At 43.6% G+C, this 15,009-nt stretch overlaps 1 protein-coding gene across 4 annotated transcripts in view; it reads left to right on the forward strand.

Moving 5' to 3' along the window:
* Window positions 1-759: 759 nt before the first annotated feature.
* adamts6 (ADAM metallopeptidase with thrombospondin type 1 motif, 6) overlaps window positions 760-15,009 on the forward strand; it is a 62,990-nt gene continuing 48,740 nt past the window's right edge. For 2 of the 4 annotated variants that reach the window (XM_049019483.1, XM_049019485.1), the window contains exons 1-6: window positions 1,053-2,456; window positions 4,453-4,627; window positions 5,452-5,669; window positions 6,053-6,136; window positions 8,131-8,276; window positions 14,227-14,270. In XM_049019483.1, the coding sequence (XP_048875440.1) occupies window positions 1,980-2,456; window positions 4,453-4,627; window positions 5,452-5,669; window positions 6,053-6,136; window positions 8,131-8,276; window positions 14,227-14,270 (1,144 nt within the window). In that variant the 5' untranslated portion in view covers window positions 1,053-1,979. Of the gene's footprint in view, window positions 1,025-1,052; window positions 2,457-4,452; window positions 4,628-5,451; window positions 5,670-6,052; window positions 6,137-8,130; window positions 8,277-14,226; window positions 14,271-15,009 lie in introns of those variants that run through there. The other 2 variants (XM_049019484.1, XM_049019486.1) reach the window with 2 other exon arrangements.

The following is a 15,009-nucleotide window of genomic DNA, read 5'->3' on the forward strand; positions in this document are numbered from 1 at the left end:
TTAGTCATTGGTAATAACAAAATCAGAGTAATTAATATTAGCTAGCCAATTATCGTATCGTGTTAATAACCAGGTTTCATAGAATAAACAGAGTTGGTCATTGCACTGATATTGTGCCTCCATACTTCTTTTAATTCTCCACGTTTATACGCAGAGGCTGTGGATGTAAGTAAGCTATCGGCTTGCAGAGTGGCAGTTTGCTTTTCAGTTCTGGCTTGGCGTCCGCAGCGCAGTAAAATGATCCTTCAATGAAATAATCTGTTAGCGCCAGATGTTGCGTCGCCTCGAGACGCTCGCGGAAATTGCAGCGCGAGCTTCTTCTTTTGCTTCATCAATTTATTTTGACTAGTACTTGAATCTCGGAAAGCTGCCCAGCAACACAGATATACAAAAACACTGCCTCTTCAACCCGTTTTAGGAAGACAATGCGGCATTGAGTACTCTCAGACTGTCCAACAGGCTTTGTATCGCCACTGTAGTTCAGCAAAGTAACAATGTTAATCTGTTGATACTCGCTGTATTTTTTTTTCTAACATACGTTTACTTTATTCTAAAAATATCTTGTGATTACGTGATTTTTGCAGTAATAATGTCTGAAGTGATTAATGTTTACTGCCAGGTACACAGATGGATTGTTCAGGATTCACCTCCAGTATAGAGCTGCTGTTCCGGAATTACTTGAAGTGATCCACCAATGGATTCCTGCATCTTGCTTGGGTGAGATGAGAGTGGGAGCAGATGCGAGTAGAAACTATAAGCCACCACTGTCCGAAAAAAAAAATAAAACCTGGATCAACAGTCTGAGGGAAAAAAAGCTATTTAATTCATAGACCATGGACTTGTTATGGCAAGATATTGGACTGAGCGGATCTTTATAGCCCATCTGTAACCCCCAACCCCAGCTCCATGTTAGATCTTCTCTAAATTATGGAAATTTTGTGGAAGACGCTGACTTGGATATTGAGCCTTGGCATGGCTGCTTCTACATTTCAAAGCTTCAACAAAATGTCACACAGTTCCCAAGGTAGGCTCTTTTTAAGGACATTGACTTTGTATAACTTTTCTTATTATGGATATACTCTGATCACCCTTGTTATTTCTGATGTTTTTTTTTCTTATATTAGTAGTCTGGCCATTTTTAAGATGTAGAATTTTTAGATCGCCTGGATTTTGCCTTCTGTTAGAGGCTGAAATAATTACAGTGTTTGCCGGAATCATCGCCGTCATTGTGAAAGACTCTGTAATTTGAATGTGGCCAGCAGTGAGACAGGTTCTACATAAACCATGGAAGCGATTCTCCATCCTCCGTTTTTTGGGGCTGCGCTCTCAAACTCGGTCTTTAGAGGGCAGTACGTTTGTGGCATTTTCATTCTGACCTATCCCCTCAGTTATTCCTGATGACAATTAGTGCAATCAAGCTGCTGAAGGGGTGGCTGCATGTGCAGGGGGAAGTAGCTTTCAGTGGCACTGATGTGATAGTTCTGCTTGTTGGGGCAACACCCCTGGCCTCTTAATTAAAGAATGAGTTCTGGTGTTCCTTAATTAAGCATGCTTCTCAGTAATACTGTACTTGGGGACCCTCAGATAGTCCATGTTTTTGCTCCCTCAAAAACATGATAGCAAAAATATGGCAGGGAGCTCGGGTGAAACGAAAACGTAGACCGCTGGGGGTGTTCATGGAATGGGTGAAGATACACTGCTGTAAATGAACCTATAAAGCAGAAGACAGCCTCAACCTCAACAACGTGCGGCTATTGGCCCTGTGTAACGTATGACTCTTTGGATACTAGTATAATGTGATTACCTCTCATATAACTCAGTCCTGTTTTTCATGCGTAATATCACTCATTCTTTTGTTCTCCCCACATCTTATACTGTGTGTTGATCAGGAAATGTAAACTTTTCAATTTACAAGTGACCACTGCTTGACCACATGAGACTTTCTTCCTTCGGGGATTTGTGCTCCTTATTCACCGTAAATGACTTCTTTTCCCTTTTCTCTTCTTCTCTGGCTGGCTATTTCACCCACTCCTCTCTCTGGCCGGCTTTCTCACCTGCTGCCCCATGGGGGCCGGCGCCGGGGGAACGAAGAGGAGTACCTTTCCTACCTTGAGCACTACCAGGTGGTGGTCCCAGTGCAAGTGAATGAGAACAGCGAGTTTGTAAGCTACACTGTGAGACACTTGGAGTCGGCACGGCAGAGAAGAGGGCTGGACCCGGTGAGCCCAGAGCTGCCCGAATCGCGGCTGTACTACAGACTCTCAGCCTACGGAAGGCACTTTCATTTGAACCTAACGCTCAATCACTACTTGGTGTCAAAACATTTTACTGTAGAATACTGGGGCAAAGATGGAGCTGAGTGGCGGCATGGATATGTTGATAATTGCCATTATGTTGGATATCTGCAGGATCAGTACAGAACTACGAAGGTGGCATTAAGCAACTGTAATGGCCTGGTGAGTACAGTTTAACTTCTGACAGACCTGTAGGTTTGTTGAGGAGGTGCAGCAGAGGCGAGCTGGCAAGGCTGTGTTCATCTGTCCTTTAACGGTGTTGCTGCTTCAGCTCTGGGTCTGTCGTGCTACTTCGGCCGCCCTGGGCCTCGGGGTCATATAGAAGGGCGTCAGCACAGCGGGTTAGCGGGGAGAAAAGGCGCCAAGCGATCGGGTGGCTTGTGGAACTGAAAGACGAGAGGCTCTCCCCCGCCAGTGGCACGTGGCTAATTAGCATATGGCTTTCGGCGCTGCCTGATGGCGTCACTGGGGGGTGGTGGGCAGCACACCTGCTCTGTCCCATTCACTGTGGATGGGAGATCTCCAGGAGCAAACAACCCCTGCTTTTCTTTCTTTTACTACTGATTCTGGGCTTAAATGGTATTAGAATTAAGCAAGGATGGCATTTTATATAGATATGAAGCTTAGATTTTTAGATCCAAGAGTTGCTTAGATTTGTTTTTGTTTTGTCTAAGCCTGAGATGTCTTAATGAAAGAGAAAAGGTTTCAAATTTCTTATAAGTTCTACAGTAGTGAAAGCCATAATCTGCTTTCATTTCTTAAACTATATATATATATGTTTAATCTTGGGAACGTCATGCATTGTATTAATATTGTTTGGGATCTAACCTCTTGAATTCCTATAGACCCCAACAACAGAATCGTGTCCATGAAAAACACTAACTGGGGGACAGATTCCAGAAATTCTAGGGAGCTAAGTGTCAGTAAAGAAAGTGCTTTTCTGCAAGGATAATGCACTAGTTGAGGGCTATTATTTAACTAATTTGAATACTTGGAGGCATAAATCTCTAGATAGTTATGCTCTGAGACATTCTGACTGGCCAGCTTTGTCACATTTACTGAAGAATTTAACGCACCCATAAAACCGAGTCCTTTTTCTTTGAGTACCCAAAATACAGTGAAATGGCCTATTATTGTCCTGCCAACTGCAATAACACGGAGAAACAGAACTTGCTTTACTATTGTTTTCCTGCACCACAAGCTAGCAGTCTGAGAAATGCAGCAGAAATAATAAAAAAAGCTTGGAAGTGTATCCAGCTGTATGTATTGTCTTTTAAAATGCAAGACATATCTAAAACAAATGTGCATATTTTGTGCTATAAATGCATTATGAAGTGTTTTTATGTGTACTTGTTTGACAATATCAACTGCTTTAAATGTTTTTATTGTGGGTTTACCAGCTGAAAATATGCCAGCATTTTTTCATAAACAAATACTAACTTTTACTGCTGACTGAGTATCAGGGCACAGAGTTGTGTATTTTGGTCTCTGTCCCAGTAACTATGCTGTTTGTTCACTTATAATTGACTGTTTTAGCTTTAATGTTTAAATTGTTTTGCATCATGGGATGTTTTTACAATCGACTTTAGCTTTAGTAGTTTTGAATTATGATGCGGCATTTTTAATTTAGCTTGGAATTGACCCGTGTCTGTGTGTGGTCAGAATCTTTTAGAAGTGAAAGCCGCTTTGTGAATTACAGAAGCTGCCGCTGTAATAAACAGTTATCAGTTAATTATTATGAACAGTTTGGAACAGAACCAAACAAAATGGCCTGTGTACTGCGATGAACTGTGCGTCATGCGACCTCCGACAAATGTGATGAATGTAGCTGCAGTTTTCTGTGACTAGGATGAAACTACTAGTCTAATGGATAGCAGTTTTGCCCATCCAAGGTCTTACACATACATAGAACTTACTTAATTGTGCTGGAATGTAATGCCGTTTTTTTAGTTAACAAATACATTGATAAATTAGTGTCATACATTAGTGTTGCACATGCAGCCAGGTATTAGATACATTCATCAGTTACCATCCCCATGGGTGGTGGGTCATATTCAGTTCTTTGTTTCTGCGAAGACCTTGGATGGAATTGCAAATACATTAAAACGTGCTCTGATGCCCCATAACCCCTCTCTCAATGTTTTTCTTTTCCAACAAGCACGGTGTTATCACAACCGAGGAAGAGCAATATTTAATTGAGCCACTAATGAATATATCCTCCAAAAATTCCATTAATTTTAACCTCCGAAAAGGACAACTGCATGTTATTTATAAGAAGTCTTCCATCCCTCGGCCGCAAGACCTCACCGATGAGCTCAGTTGTGGTGTTGCAGGTTGGTGGACGTCCGTCCTGGCCATCTGGTCAACTGACGTAATGGAACCATTACATGTAGAAGATGAGGAAATGTTGGTTTCTGGCACATTTTGAGAGTGGAAATAGCTAGAGCTTTCATGTTAGAGTCACTGTGTAAAGGTGTCACACTCACGTCGCCATACTGGATCTTATGCATTTGCAATTTTAGCATTTTAGCGCACTTGCCAGCACTTTTTCTTATTTAGCTATTGGCTTTTGCCATATTAGAAAATGAGTTATTTTGAGATTTTTAGAAAGGAAAAATTAACAAGGCTTCTAGTGGGGAAAACCCCAGGAGGACAGACGTGGAGATTAACCTGGATCTCCTAGCGAAGATGGTAGTTTGATCATAACCTGCGACGTGTTGCAACTGGTTTATGGCATTTTTTTTTTTTGCAACAAGCTGCATGCAGATGCAGGATTTCACTGTCAGGTTCAAAAGAGATGCAGGATCTCCCTTTAACTATGTGGTCCCTTTAACCCCTATTCCTCTGGACTTTCCTACAATTAGGAGTGGAAGATTATAAGCAAAATGTCATACCCTATCCTTCAGTTTTTTGACAGATGCAGTTACAGTGACCTGCTTTGCAAACAAAATCTAGTAAATATGATTAAAGGTTGATAGACAGTTAGAAAACTGAACTATACAGCCTGTGTGCTTATGCATACAACACCGTGGTAGATAGCTAGAGTCTGGACCATGGTAATGCAGGCTGACACTGTTTAGAATAGATCACACTTAATGTGATTGTAATGGTAATTGAATTGGCTTGAATGAATCACAGCATAGTTCCTCCCACACAGACCTCACAAGAAGCAGGGTCCCCTGTTGGCCTAGGGACCCCCAATCTGCCCCTCCATCCCCCCTGCCGATTAACAGCAGCGCGGGTGGTGTCCACCGGCAGAAGCGGTCCATCAGCTCAGAGCGTTTTGTCGAGACCCTCGTGGTGGCCGACAAGATGATGGTTGGGTACCACGGCCGCAAGGACATCGAACACTACATCCTCTCGGTGATGAACATTGTAAGTTTGATCCCGGTTTTCACGAGGATGCGCTGACGTCATGACTGATAACTGGAATCATTTTCAGATCTCAGTCTTGTAACAGAACCGATTAAACGGTCCCAAAATTCCACATGTGTGGAACGTTGAAGTTTTTTTTTGTGTTGATTTAAGATTTTGTAGTTCTGTTTGTAACAGTGTATGTCTGAAGTGAGACTGGATGAGTACTTGCATTGATTTTGGAAGGAATCACATAGGAATTTCCAACAATGTAAAATGTAGTAGCCAAGGCTGCTTCTGCATCGTCACCGCACGGATGCCAGTCTGCCGTGAGCGTGTCGTGCTGCCCACGCAGCGACACCATTTGTCTGACTTTGTGTCTTTTTTTCTTTTCTGGAGGTCAGGTTGCCAAACTTTACCGTGATGCCAGCCTAGGAAACGTTGTGAACATTGTTGTGACTCGACTCATCGTCCTGACGGAGGACCAGGTGAGACCATCCTTTGTCGTGCCCGATGGTTTTTCATCGATGATGTACACACTTTCATTTCTGCGAGTGATGAAAGTCGTCCAAATGCTCTCGTGTGTAGCGGAGCAGTGATTATATTTCTGATAACTACAATTATTCGTGGAAACAAATGCAATTTCCTGTAAATGTTTCCAGGCGTGTCCGATTGCATTTCAGCTGTGATGAGTAATACTCACTTCTTAAGCACTTTTTGCTTTTTTAGCAAAAAGAAATTCAGATTCAGGTTCAAATTACTCTGTATATCCCCAAGAGGAAATTTTTGTGTTGCAGTATCCATTTATGTCAATGACAGAGACACATAGATATGAAGTAGACATAAGACATATGTACAAATATGCAGAAACTCCATCACAAGATTAAAAAAAACATTACTGCTTACCTTTAGTGTGCAAAATAAATGTAAATGTGTGTTATGCATTGTGTATTGTGCATTGTGTATTACCTTAGTGGAGGAGATTCCTCTTCCAGCACAGAGAGAAGTTGTTGGTATCTCTTTGGAGGTCAAAAAAAGCTTCGGTTTGATCTCCCTCATTCCAGTCCATGTTTTTAACGAGTAAAACTTGTATCCAGCCAAAAAAAAATTTGAAATAATCGCAGCACACCTGGATGTATAAAGTGGCTTGCAGGCCAACGTAGACATTGTTGACGTAACTGTCGGTCTCGCCGTCTGGGCCGCTCGGATCCTCGTACCGGCTGTGGGTCACGTGAACTCATGTGCCGTCTGGCTTGGAAAGCTCACAAAAACAATGGCCGACCTTTGCTAGAAGACTCGTTCAGTTTAAGAGGGGGGGGTGATGGGGGGGCAGGGAGCCTATTTTAAGCAGTGAGAGACTGGCCGTACGAGGCTGGGGGACTGTTTTATTCGATTGGCGAGGACGTTCTGGAGGGAGCTGGGAAGCACCCTGCCGTATGGCTACCGCCCTGAAAGATCAAATGAACTCAAATAGAGATGTGCTCCGACACTGCCCCCGAGGGAAGTTTAGCTTTAAGATTTTTTTTCTCTTTTCTTTAATGGAAGAAACAGAGATTGGATTCTAGTACCTGATTTTTTTGTGTATGTGTTTCAGGGATCATGTCATTTTTTCACAGGACGGAAGCCAACTGAGCTTTCCATTGCGGGGACCTTCTGTTTAAGGTGGAATGTAGTGCGAACTGATTGTTATCTATGGGCCGATATCAACCACTTGCCATAGCAGAGGTTGTTGAAGTGAAAGGCAGTTTGCTGAAAGCAGATATCAAACAGATATAACAGACGTGTTTAGTGTAGGTAGTGCTTCCAGGTTTTTCCCAGAGCATTGGTTGAAACTTCCGGGCATTTTGAACACTTTAACTCTGATTCACATTAAATGCAAAGTCCTGTTGGGGAATTAAAGGCCTTTAGGAGCTTAGTTACCATGTTTTGTCTGAAATTTGTGTAGATTAAGGGGACCTCTGTACAGATTGAACAATTCATTTACTTTAATTAGCAGATCTGTTTGCTGGTTGCAGCTCTAGGTATAAACACAACTGTATATGCTGGTCACAGGACTGTAAATATACACATTTCATTTGGTTGACATGAGCTAAGCAGAGTAAAGTACAGTGGCTCATTAGGTAGCACCGCTGCCTCATGCCTCCAGGGTTGGCGGTTCACATATGCGCTCTACCTAGTAGGTGAGGCATTTGCATGTTCTTCCCGTGTCGTCTGGGGATCCTACTCCAATATAAAAAGAGGCATTTTGTTCATTTGGTATCGCGGAATTTCCTTTTCTGTGAGTGTGTGTCTTGTGATGAACTGGCACCCCTCTAGCCTTGTGTACAATAGCCGGTTGGAAGATGGGTGAGATGAATGGAGGAGATTTGAGTATTACAACAGATGCTAGTTACTTTGTTATGGGTGTTTTGCGATGTGAAGTTCAGGTGATGCTGATCATGGAGGCGCCTCATTTCGACTGAGCATGGTTTCTGTGTTGTAGCCCAACCTGGAGATCAACCATCATGCAGACAAGTCCCTGGACAGTTTCTGCAAGTGGCAGAAGTCTATCCTGTCACATCAGGGAGATGGGAACAGCATTCCGGAGAACGGGATTGCTCATCACGACAATGCGGTTCTCATCACCAGGTAGGTGTTGGAAGCGTGAGACTTCATGTCTTATTTGATACGTGGTGACGTTCTTGAGATGTCCTGCAGAAGGCCCATGGTATTTTTTTGTGGTTATTTTACTTTGGGTTTACTTTCATTCATATCCCACATTGACGAATCTTGGCCTCCCATCACCCTGTCGGTGGATCATGGTCTTTCCCTTCTCAGATCACGCTCAGTAGAACACCATGGATGACGATGAGCGCACCACAAACCTGGCCATGTCAGAGATGCTATGACTCATTCATTTGGCCATCATGATTTGGGCCTTGTAAAAGTCATTCAGATCTTTTCCCCAGCCCGTCTCTTCTACATTGAACATGTGCTCTTTATGTACCAAATGTTAGCTTACCATCTAATTTATCCCAGTACTTAACACACACCGCATATATAAGAAGTGAACATTATTCTTTTCATGTGGGGGTGGTTATAATGTTTTGGCCCGTCAGTGTATATGTCCTTTTTAGCTGGTAACCTGTAACAAAAACACTGTTATTTCAGTACCTAAAATGCTGCATCATAATTGAAATGGGTTTAACTGCTTTGAAAAAAACTCACAAGTATAAGCATTTTCCTACATGAGACATGTCTCAAGGATGGATGTTTTATAGAATGGCCATGACCTAGACCTTGCTTTTTACTTGCCGAATACAAAATCATATCTTTTTTTCGATTTCCCTTGGGAAGGTACTTTAATCCATCGGGATAATGAATATAAACAATGTCTGGGTTCAGCATTCTGGAAACCTTAAACATGTGACATTAGTATCATTGAAGCATCATTAAAGTATATGACATTGATTCCCCTATAGTTTTAAAATGTTAAACGACATTAAATGGTCTTTGACAGCTAGCCAAGCTAGAGAGACCAAGTCTTAAATCTGGAATCTTAAGTGACCAGCATCTGACTATGTAAGATAAAATTATGAAGTTGGCATTGTGCTTTTTTCTAACCATTACTAAGAGAATCCACATTTCAACTTGGAAAACTAGTGTATCTACACATGTGTGACTGCATGACATAACGTCAGATGTCGCTGAGTTTTCTCGTTAAAGTGGTTGGGGTGATACGGTCTGTCAGCTTCATGACGACTTCTGCGTTTCAGTGTTACCTCAACATGCTGAGGTTGTGTCGGTATGTGATTCCAGTCACTGTGTCATGATAGAACATCTAACCCCTGTTTTTACTGGGCTTGAATTGCTGTGTGCTGAAGCCTGCCACTTGCGTGTTTGAACAAAGGAGTCCACGTATTGGAACTGACAGAGCAGAATGGTCCAGTTGAGTTTCCATAATATGCTGTGTCAAATGGCGGATGGTGAATTCTGTATAAGCTTCTGTAATTCGTCCCAATCTGGTTTTCTTTACACTTGTTTAGTGGGTTTGGCTATGCCGCCGCCAACAGTGATGGCGTGTGGAGTAGTTGGATTCAATTCCAGACAGAAATACAATGCTTAGAGGCAGATGCCAGTGTTCTCTTAGGCTCTACATGAAATATTGCTTCAAAATAGGTGGAGTGAAGCCAACATAAGTCCTGTAGTAAACAGCTAGCCGTTGTGTTCTTAATTACCAGTTAGTTTGTGCTCTGGCAAAAACATGCATCTGTACTGCTCTGTATAAGTTTTCAAGGAGACTCGAGTCAGGGTAGAAAGTCATCATCTTGAGCTCCATTATAGCCGCCACAGATACAAAGACAGAGAGAAAGAAACATAGATAGACAGATAGATGGATGCTTTATTAATCCCGAAGGAAACTACGAAAACTGCAGGTTTACAGTAGAACCACAACACATATTGAAAATACATTTCAATACTTATAAATAGTAACAGTGCAAAGAATTACATTCCAAGTATTGCAAGGAATTCAAAAATAATGGCTCAGAAATAAGTAGTTTGGATGAGACAGCCTTGAATTTGCACAGCGAGAAGAATGTCAGCAAATATAGTGTTACCTTTAAATGACTGTTTCAGTTTCATCTTGGAGCGATGCTGTTATTGTGTGGCATTAAGTAATATGGGAATATGCACGCTCTCTGATGATTTATTGCTTGTGAAACCACAATATTTCAGTCACTTGCCTATCACATATCCCCATACTGTGTCTTACTGGTTTTGATATGTGTGAAAAGCAAAAAAAAAAAAATTCAATGACTTAGGCCTTATAAGAAGTTCCTATTGATGGGCTGGTTATGGCTGACAGTAATATGTGGGGTGGCGGGATGGGCAGTGTGGGACACCCAGGCCAAGTCTCATCCTCATGCTAAACCTATTTAGCTGTTTACTCAGATGGCAGAAACTCGTGGTACATCGGGCCTGGGGTAAGACTGGTTCAGAAGTTAATCTTTAGAACCTTCTGGTTCAGTAGTTGTGGTCACCCAGGTTCATCAAGTTAACATTTGATGTTGCTGGCGTCCAAACTAGAGCAGATCAGTAAAACTGTGATGTTAATGCCCAGAGTGTAGGACCGCATGGACAGCAGCGTTCTCACAGGCAACATCCAATGCAGGTGAGGCCTGAAGCCAGTTCTAGGCAGCAGAGGGCATAAGGCAGGGGACCAGCATGGACAAGATGGCAGTCCTCAGCAGGACACAAACACCCTCATGGTCACATTTGCAATCACACATCACAGGCAAGCAGAGGCTTGAAAGAAACCTAAATGACATGTTCAGAACAGGCAAACCCCACACACACCTAGAGCAGGGGTAGAATTTGAACCCTCAACACTGGAGGTGTGAGCAACTGTGCTACTGAATTATTTTTGTTGAAAATTGTTCATGTTTTGTTAAAAGGCCACACATAAGATAACATCCACTACATAAAGCAAAGGAGTAACCAACTGTTTCTTGAAGTAGATAGATTTTCCAACACAAGCACCAGCGATGAGTACCCTTGCTACATTTTAGGTGAATTTGTTTACATTATCTAATGTTCTTACATTGGATGACTAAGCTGCATTTCTCGGATTAGCAGTATCTGTAGCTGGATGCTTTGTGGGAATAATTGGACTTAAGCACTCTGATTACAGGATGTAAAGAGTTGGTGGGTCTTTGACCACCAAGCTACCTGATCCCAAGAGCTCCAGGTCATTCTTTCTACTTTTTGGACTGCAGGAGGACCCCATAGGAGAACATGCAATCTCCAAACTCACAGAGCAGGAGCAAACTGCAAAGCCCAAGTCTGAAAATGAAATAAGTAGATAAAAATAACAGGATCTCGGACGACGAGCCCAGTTAGATATCAGACCCTGTGTCTCACTTCTGGACCTCAGCCAGGTTCTTAGATGTAATTTTCTCTGTCCTTGGTTTTTTTCCCTAAGTTAAAAGCCTGGAGATGATTTCATTACCCATTTTTAGGGGATATAGATGATGCATTTTTAAAGCACACAAACCCTCAGTATCTCTCCACTGATTGATTGATTACATATACAGGGAGCAGCAGAAAAGTCTCCATAAGTCAGAGCTAGGAGCTGCTCATATTGTATGTTCTTCAAAGCCTTTTCTTTCTTTTTCTGTATTTGCATCTACTTATGTTACCATGTGCAGTAGGCTGACCTCACACCTGATATGGATTGGGCATATCTCCGTAATATTCTGTATAGACTATTAGACTGCTTTAGAACTGATGGGGATTAAATGGACAAAACCTAAAAGCTGTAAAAATGCATCCATCTATTTTCCATAACTGCTTACCCAGCACAGGGTCACACTGAGCCTGGATCCCATCCCAGGAAGCACGGGGTGCGGGGCACATACGGTCTACAGCAATATAGCGAAACCAGTCCACCGAAAACATTATGTCTCTGGGAAGAAACCAGAGTATCTGGACGAAGCCCACACAAACATTTGAACCCCCTATCCTGGAGTGCTGCTTCACTTATAGAAATATTTATGGCAGCCACGCAACCTATTCTGCGACAATAAATTATTTTTCCACAGGTAGGAAAAGCAATAATAATAATACCGATAACAAAGATCAATTTTGGTTTCTTAATAGGACCGATAATGCAAAACACAGACTGGTTCAGCTCCTCTATTAACCTGGGACACTGTCAGGGGGTCCTATTTTTCTTCAAAGGGATGTCGAAAGTCTTGTTTTGGACTGAAAAGATAGTAAAGCTTCCCAGCACCTGCTGATAGAGAGCTTTTGACGGCCGCAGAGTCCCTTCACGGCACGGGGAATAACCATGCGTGTTGCCAGGCTAGTGGGGCACTCCCAGCGGCTGCTGGCTTCCTGTCCTGCCCCTTCAGGACACCTCCGCTGGTCTGGGGCATTCCGAACCCCCTCCGGCATCTAACGAAAGCCTCAGAGCCAGAAATAAGGTTACCTTGGACAGGCGCCCAATCCTGATATTAATGATGTCTCAATGCCGGTGACGCACGTAAGCGCCCTGCATCATCTCACGGCGCAGTGCACGCTGACACAAGTGTCGATTTGGCCTTTCCTCTGCCGACCCAGAGCGCTGCTCTTTTATGTGGGATGGTTCTCGTGTGGGCTATGAATCTTCATTCCTCTTTCCCCCCTCTTTGCTTTCTCTCTCTCCAAGTCCATCTCTTTTTTCTTAAATGCAGTTGAGCGACGGGTCCAAGTATTAAAAAAATACAAATTTTAAATCTGGCTGTCCTGTGAAAAAATCCGAGTCTCGGAATGTGCTGCGTAATGCTTCAATTCATGGACTTTTTTTACCCCCTTTCCTAGCTGAAGAAGTAACGTGAATGAGAGAGAGCGTAAAAACGCAGATGGGACACAGCTCTCCAAAGGCGCGCTCGTTTATGCCGGCCTGTCGAGGTCCACGATTAAAAATACATTACAGTTCTCCGGCGAGGACCACGCGGCTCCTCAGACGTATTCCTGGTGGATCTGCTTCCAATCCGCCTTTATGGGTGAATAAAAATTAAAACTGAGCTTGGCATATGATTCTACCGCGTACAGTCACTGTAAATTCCTACGGGGGAATTTTGATTAATCACCCTGTGCTCCATGCCCCGGCCTTTAGCCCCGTAAAGTGAATCGGGCCTCATGTTGGCAGGTTGCGCCAGATAGGCTTGTTAAAGTGAGGCACCTGTAGCGGTATCTGCTAGCAAGCATTGGCTAACGCCATCTCGACTCTGCTGGCTAGCCTCGGCTAACGCTGCCCCAACTCTGCTGGCTAGCCTTGGCTACCACCTCCTCGGCTCTGCTGTTTAGCTGTGGCTAGCACCTCCCCTGCTCTACTGGCTAGCCATGATTATTGTTCCAGCCCAGCTCTGCCGGCTAGCCTTGGCTAACGCTGCCTCAGCTCTGCAGGCTTGCCTTGGCTAACACCTCCATGGCTCTGCTGACTAGCCTTGGCTAGCACCTGCCCAGCTCTGCTCGCTAGCCTTGGCTAACTCCTCCTCGAGCCTTGGCTAATGCGTCACCCCGGCTCTGCCGGGAAGCCTTGGCTAACATGCCACCCCAAAACTGCCGGCTAGGCTTGGCTAAAGCATCGCCTCGGCCCTGCCGGCTACCCTTGGCTAGCACCTCCACAGCTCTACCAGCTAGCCTTGGCTAACGCCGCCCCGGCTCTGCCGGCTAGCCTTGGCTAGCACCTCCACAGCTCTGCTGGCTAGCCTAGGCTTACTCCTCCTTAACTCTGGCACGCAGTCAGACCTCTTCTTGAGTTTCTCTCCTGCTTTTATCCCTGTCTCTAGGCCAGTTCTACAGAAACTGGTATGTAGTTTTTTCCCCTCCCTTTTCTCTCAAAAGCTCCTCTTCCATTTTCTTGACATGTGTTTAAATGACTTGTATTGTCTGGGGAGTGAACCATCAGGCAGTTCATTGTTTGCCATTTACACGACAAACTTGTAGCAGTACCTGGATACAGCAGCACATGGGAGTTTCACTTCACTTTAATAATCTGAAAGCTTCTTAGTGATGTTATATGTTCTTACAGAGACGTCTTTTCTCCTTGTAGGTACGATATCTGCACGTATAAGAACAAACCGTGTGGAACGCTGGGTGAGTGACCTCAGATTCTTTAACTTCTGTTTAACTTGCATTTATTTATCAGCTAATCAGAGTTTTATTTGTCACATAAACCGTTATATTCAGTATAATGTGCAGTGAAATGTTTGGCTGCCAAGCTTCAAGACTCTGAAACAGGAAACAAAACATTAAACTTTAAACAATAATCGTAAATACCCATAAATAGTGTGCAATTTGCAATGAAGTGACATTTAATGAGTGTTTATGTGCTTGGATCGGAATACAAAACCATACTGAACATATCAGTTACATCGTGAAGCTCATTTGAGCTTTTTGATGATGAAACTCAGAAAGAGGCTTATGATTTTTTTTCTTCCATATTTTAAATGTCCACCACTTTTCCCAATGCAAACTAATAAGGAGTGAGTCTGGACAAGGCGAGCACAACATTCTCAGGAGCATGATCTGTCAGACTCTCTGTTTTAGGCGCATCTCCTGGTCGATACGGGAGCCTGGGTGATGGTGGTGAAGCGAATGGAATTCTCTTGTAAGCTCTGAGATCTGCTCGGGCCGCAGGCCGCTGCTGACTGCCCCCACTCAGCGCCTCTTTCTCCGGTTACGGCTGATATTTATCCACCTGCAGATAAACAGCTCACAGCTGATACCTTCCTGTACTAGTGGGGGGTTGGGGGCTCTTTCTGCCTCCTTTTGGGGCAACAGGGCCTCACCTGGCACCGCTAGGTCCCAGACATGCCAGTTCCCCACCCCCTGC

This window comes from Brienomyrus brachyistius, chromosome 7, assembly GCF_023856365.1.
Source record: "Brienomyrus brachyistius isolate T26 chromosome 7, BBRACH_0.4, whole genome shotgun sequence".
Classification (NCBI taxonomy): Eukaryota; Metazoa; Chordata; class Actinopteri; order Osteoglossiformes; family Mormyridae; genus Brienomyrus; species Brienomyrus brachyistius.